The sequence below is a fragment of the Crocuta crocuta genome, unplaced genomic scaffold (genome assembly GCF_008692635.1).
Source record: "Crocuta crocuta isolate KB4526 unplaced genomic scaffold, BGI_CrCroc_1.0 scaffold333, whole genome shotgun sequence".
Taxonomy (NCBI): domain Eukaryota; kingdom Metazoa; phylum Chordata; class Mammalia; order Carnivora; family Hyaenidae; genus Crocuta; species Crocuta crocuta.
The window spans coordinates 1,964,626-1,970,936 of NW_027532856.1; the positions used below are offsets into that span (position 1 = coordinate 1,964,626).

Consider the following 6,311-nt stretch of genomic DNA (forward strand, 5'->3'; position numbering starts at 1 on the left):
GAAAAAATCTTGGTCCATATTTCCTAGTTACCACATACCTGTTCTGTTTGATTTTTTTCTTTTAATGTGTTTTAACCCCAGTGTGGCAAATTGATTTAATAAAAATGCCAACCCCCTCCCCCCCGTTATCTGATAACTTCTTAATGACAACTAACAGCTTTTGTGAGAGCACCACCATTAGCACTAATGGCAAGGGCTGGACAGCTGATATGGCATGAGAAAGGCTGAAGATGACGAGTGACCCTTTGACAAATCTGTCTGCACACTACAGAATACGTCCCATACTCATTTGAATTTTTGGTCTAATGGATTATCTGACATATATGTTATAGTCTTATGTTCAGCTCTCTTACAAGATAGAGTTTGGTTCTGTGATAACTCCTGTTAAGATTAGTCAGGAATATAATAAACTTTTTATCTACCTCAGGCTGTGAAGACACTAGCATAATTTCAGATCTCCATTTGGCCAAATTAGATTATTTTATTCCTAATTTTTACTGAGCCTTCATCCTTTTTGGTTGTTCAGGAAATTATCAGGTATGTATACAGTCTTTTGACTAAAATGTAATGAAAAGACTAGTTACTCCGAGGTGATTTAGGTATCTAAATATGGCATATGGGCACTATTAAATAACATTATATATTTCTTCTGGACAACATGTTTGATTCTAACATGGAAACAAATTTCTTCTAGAAGCAAAGGTATTTATTTACTGATGCAGTAAACTTCCAGTACCCCTCGGTCATCCCCTGCTTTATACCTTATTTTGAAAGTTAATGAATTATGATTGATAGTACTATCTTGTCACTTACTATGTAAGTGCAGATTTGATGATTGTTAAGGTTTGGGTTTAGATTTTTTTTTTTTTTTTCAATCAAAACCTCTCACGTTTATTACTGAACCAACCTACTGGTTCAGGAGCAACGTAATAGAGAAGTTATTTCCTTGATAAGTTATTGCTATGGGGCATGTGACGGGCAGGTGTCGCATCAGGAACACAGGATTCAAGCGGCATGATAAACGGGGAAACGCGTGCCATTGCCATCTCACGTAGGATCACTCACAGACCCAGCTTTGTTCTTCTCCAGTGTCGCCTCTTGGAGTTGTACCTGATTTTGTTACCAGTTTTCATCCGAATCCACTGGGGAATGGGACGATTCTGCTTTTGTTTCTTGGCCAGGAATCGCTTGATCCTGAAAGTCTTATGAGAAGACATGGTGAGAAAGAGCCAGCAACACCTGGGTTTAGATTTTTATCCACTAATAAGATTACCCCACTGGTTGTTTTAAGTTTGTGTGTGTGTGTGTGTGTGTGTGTGTGTGTGTGTGTGTGTGTGTGTGTGTGAATTATCAGTAACTCTTCATGTGATATGAGGCTTTGACTGAAATATACTTCTGTTTTCCCCTTTTCTGGAGTCTTTTTCCTAGTTCTCTTATATTGACTTTCCTTTTATCTTGTGGTTTCTTTGGTACATTTCTTCCCATTTTAGCTTGATTCCTATTCATTGGTATCAAAGCATGAAATAATAGTCTCAAGGGCAAATGGAGAGGATATACAACCAAAGACTTGAAACCTGAAAGGCACATTCCTTTGATAAAGGGATAGCTCTGTTTAAGTGGGAGCATCTCCATTAGCATTAATGGAGTCAGTACCACAGCTGAGGCATCTCAGAGGTTAATCAGGCTGCCCAGCCAGCTTTGACATCAATACACTGTGGCGCCTGATTTTGTTGGTCCTTCAGAGGCTTTCTTGACAACACTCTAACAGACTTTGTGTAAGTTATTTCTTGTGAATTATTGAAACAAATGTTTGGCTGCTAATTGAGGAACGCTAATGTGTTTTATAATCACTGCAGCTTGAGTTTTTAGTGCTAAACAAAGGAGTTACAATTGATTTGTGGCCTTTTCTTGGTTTCAGTCAGCTGTAAGTTATATCTTTTTGCTCGAGTTCAGCAAATGGCTTTGATGGTCATTTTATTTAAGTATTTATTAGGACACGCTATTATGGTCTTCATTTTTCCACCCCCCCACCCCCCTGCCACACACGCAGTTTATGTCTCTGTTCTGAATTCGTGAAGTGTGAGATCACAAGTAGCAACAGGAATAGATTACAAAGCAGTACTGGTTGGTGGTTAAAATCAGGCTTTGGAGATAGACAGTTCTGGTATTGAATTCTGGCTTTGTCATTGGTTAGCTATTTGAGATGCTGTTTGCTTAACTACCGTGGCTTCAATTTTCTGTTCTATAAACCTGAGGTGTTGTTGGAAATCTGTAGAGATCACTTATGGAAAGAGCCTTGACAAGTTCACAATTAAGGTTCCGTAGAACATAGTTCCAGTAAACGACACATATATTACTAGTGTTAATTACTAGTGTTAGTTATATGGTGTTTTAATGGAAAATTTCCTTGGAAAATAGATTTTCTTATTTTAATTCCAATCTAAATGTTGATTAAATCACATTTAGGCCTTTATAAATTACCTTCTTTGCCATTTATAAAACTATTTGAAATATTATGTATATTAATAATTTTCATTTTAAAGTTTAGTTACATACCAGAGTATAGGTGAGCATATTTCTCCATGATTATTCTGAAAAGAGAGTCACTTAATTAAAGATTAATATGCAATATTTTAATAAACACTTTCTTACAATTGGAATTGGAAAAATTATTTCTGAATGTCTGTATTATATGTAATTTTTGATATATCCATGTAGTCTAGACTACTTATTTTGGCTCTACTGGTTAGATCTTTTTCAGTATTTATGAATCACATGCTTATCTCTGTTTTTTTCTCTTTTAGACAAAAACCCCTCCCACAAAAACCTCTTACTTTAACATTATTGTGAAAGTAAGCAGATAATAAGATTCATATAAAAGAGAAATACATGAATTAGTTTATCTATTTGCTTCAAATGAAATGCAACTAAAATATAATTAAAAAACATCTTATGTTGTCTTTAATTGAAATAGTATATTAGAAGCATTATATTGAATTGTTTTCTGTTACCAGAGAGAAAATAACCTTCTTAGCTAATCTTTTATGATGTTTTATTCATCTAGTAATTGATATCTTGGATGGAGACTGTATTTCTACATGCCAAATATTTTTTTAATTGAGGTAAAATTGGTATGTAACATAGAAGTTTTATATGTACATTGTAATTTGACATCTATATGCACTACAAAGTGATCGCCACCAAAAGTCTAGAAACCATTCATCACCCTCCAATTGACTGCCTTCACCCATTTTGCTCACCTCCCAACCCCCTTCCCCTCTGGTAATCAATCTGTTCTCTGTATCTGTGAGTTTGTTTTTATATTCTTTTGTTTCTTAGATTCCACATATGAGTGATATCAAATGGTATTTTTTTTCCGCCTGACTTATTTCACTTAATACCCTCAAGGTCCATCCATGTTGTCACAAATGGCAATATTTCATTCTTCTGTATGTCTAAGTAGTATTCTCTGTGTGTGTGTGTGTGTGTGTGTGTGTGTGTGTAATATCCATTTATCTATCAGTGGACACACTTAGGATGTTTCTATATCTTGAATATTATATATAATGCTGCAATGAACATAGAGGTTTATATATCTTTTTGAATTAGTATTTTCATATTCTTTGTGTAAATACCCAGAAGTAGAATAGCTGGACCATATGGTACATCTCTTCCTAATATTTTGAGGAATCTTTATACTATTTTTTTGTAGTGGCTGTACCAATTTACCTTCCCATTGACAACATACAAGGGCTCTCTTTTCTCCGCATTCTAACACTTATTATTTCTTGTCTTTTTGATAGCAGCCATTCTGACAGGTGTGAAGTGATATCTCATTGCAGTTTTGATTTGCATTTCCTTGTTGATTAGTGATGTTGAACATCTTTTCATGTCTGTTGGCCACCTGTATGTGTTCTTTGGAAAAATGTCTCTTCAGATACTCTGCCCATTTTTTTCTTATTGTTGCTATTGTTGATTTCTAGGAGTTTTTTATATACATTTTGGATGTTAACCCTGTATTAGATATATGATTTGCAAATATTTTCTCCCATTAAGCATTTTCATTTTGAAGTTGTTTTCTTTTGCTATGCAGAAGCAGCTTTTTAGTTTGATATAGTCCCATTGGTTTACTTTTGCATTTGTTTCCCTTGCCTTTGAAGTCAGGTCCACAAACGCATCTCTAAGATGGATGTTAATGAGCGTAATTACCACCTATGTTTTCTTGTAGGAATTTTGTGGCTTTAGGTCTTACATTTAATTCCTAAATAATTTTGACTTAATTTTTATGTATGTTATAAGAGAGCGATCTAGTTTAATTCTGTTGCATAACTGTCCAGTTTTTCTGGAACCATTTATTGAAGAGACCATCCTTTCTCCATTGTATGTTCTTGGCTTCTTTGTTGTAAATTAATTGTATATTTGGGGAGTTATTTCTTAGCTATCAGTTTTGTTCCATTGATACGTCTGTCTTTTTTATACCAATAACATACTGTTTTGATTACTGTTAGTTTGTATAATACTTTGAAATCAAGGACCATGATTTCAAAACCTTCAGCTTTGTTCTTTTTTCTCAGGATTGCTTTGGCTATTCTGGGTCTTTTATGGTTCTATGCAAATTTTAGAATTATTAATTCTAGTTCTGTGAAAAATGCCTCCTGAATTTTGGTAGAGATTGCATTGAATCTGTAGATTGCTTTGGGTAGTATGGATGTTTTAACAATGTTAATTCTTCCAATCTATGAGCATGGAATATCTTTCCATTTATTTGCATTTTCTTCAGTTTCTTTCATCAGTGTCTTATAGTTCTTGGTATAGGTTTTTCATTCCCTGGTTAAATTTATTCCTAGGTATTTTATTCTTTTTGATGCAGTGGTAAATGACATTGCTTTCTTAATTTCTTTTTTTTTCTGTAGCTTGTTATTAGTATATAGAAATATCACAGATTTCTGTATATTGATTTTGTATTCTGCAACTTTACTGACTTTATTTGTTTTAACAGCTTTTTGATGGAGGTTTTGTATGTATTTGCACATAGTAACACTTTTACTACTTCTTTTCTGATTTGGATGCCTTTTATTTTTCTTGTCTTATTGCTGTGACTAAGCTTCCAATGTTATATTGAATAAAAGTGGAGAAAGTGGACATTCTTGCTTATCTTGTTCCCAATCTTAGAGGACAATCTTCCAGTTTTTCAGTATTAAGTATGATACTAGCTATAGGTTTATCATATAAGGCCTTTACGATGTTGAGGTATGTATCCTTTATACCCACATTGTTGAGAGTTTTTATCATAAATGGAGATTGAATTTTTTCAAATGTTTTTTCTGAACCTATTGAAATGATCTTATGATCTTTATCCTTCATTTTGTTAATGTGGTGTATGATATTGATTGATTTGTGGATGTTAAACCATTCTAGCCTTTCTGGAATAAATCCCATTTGATCATGGTGTTTGATCCTTTTAATATGTTGTTGAATTTAATATGTTGTTGAATTAATATGTTGTTGAATATGCTATTTTGTTAAGGACTTCTGCATCTATGTTCATCAGGAATATTGGCCTGTAATTTTTCTTTCTTGTAGTGTCCTCATTTGTTTTTGGTATCAGGGTAATGTTGATGTCACATTTTACATCTTTTTATTTTATGCATCCTTTCACTAATTGTAGTTTTAATTAATTTTACTACTCTTCTCTTTTAGCCTTCATACTTGGCTTTATAAGTGATTGATCCACTGTCTTTACTATATATTTATCTTTTCCAGTGAGTTTTATTTTGTATGTTTCCTTGACACTAAAATATTAAGTATTTTTTTCAGCCTAAAAGATGTCCCATTTACATTTCTGGTAAGGCCATTTTAGCAATGATGAATTCTTTAGTTTTTGCTTATCTGGAAAACTCTTAATTTCCCCTTCAATTCTAAGTGATAACTTTGCTAGGTAGAGAATTCTTGGTTGAAAGTGTTTTCCTTTTAGCACTTTGAATATGTCATGCCACTCCCTCCTGGCCTACAAAGTTTCTGCTAAAAAATCTTGACAGCCTTATGTGGCTTCCTTGTATGTATTTCTCTTAATGATTTTAAGATTCTCCTTTTAATTTTTACTGTTTTAATTATAATGTGTCTTGGTGTGGATCTCTCTGGGTTTGTCTTATTTGGAACTGTCTGGGGTTCCCACTTGTATGTCTGTTTCCTTTCCAAGATTAGGGAAGTATTCAGCTATTAGTTTTTAAAAATTTTTTCTGGCCCTTTCTCTCTTCTCCTCTGGGAATCATATAATGTGAATGTTTTTCTGTTTGAAGTTCTCCAAAGGT

At 33.6% G+C, this 6,311-nt stretch overlaps 2 protein-coding genes across 2 annotated transcripts in view; one reads left to right on the plus strand and one right to left on the minus strand.

Annotated features, from left to right (window-relative positions):
• The window catches only part of BCAS3 (BCAS3 microtubule associated cell migration factor), a 586,605-nt gene that overhangs the window by 165,591 nt on the left and 414,703 nt on the right, over positions 1 to 6,311 (plus strand). The gene's annotated exons all lie outside the window — the stretch shown is intronic.
• LOC144216254 (large ribosomal subunit protein eL39) lies at positions 914 to 1,233 on the minus strand. Its single transcript, XM_077745568.1, has one exon. The coding sequence runs from the start codon at positions 1,215 to 1,217 to the stop codon at positions 1,062 to 1,064; it is 156 nt and encodes a 51-aa protein (XP_077601694.1). The 5' UTR covers positions 1,218 to 1,233; the 3' UTR covers positions 914 to 1,061.

Excerpts from the sequence above, each read along its gene's own strand:
- LOC144216254 (XM_077745568.1), bottom strand. The coding sequence starts at position 1,217 with ATGTCTTCTCATAAGACTTTCAGGATCAAGCGATTCCTGGCCAAGAAA.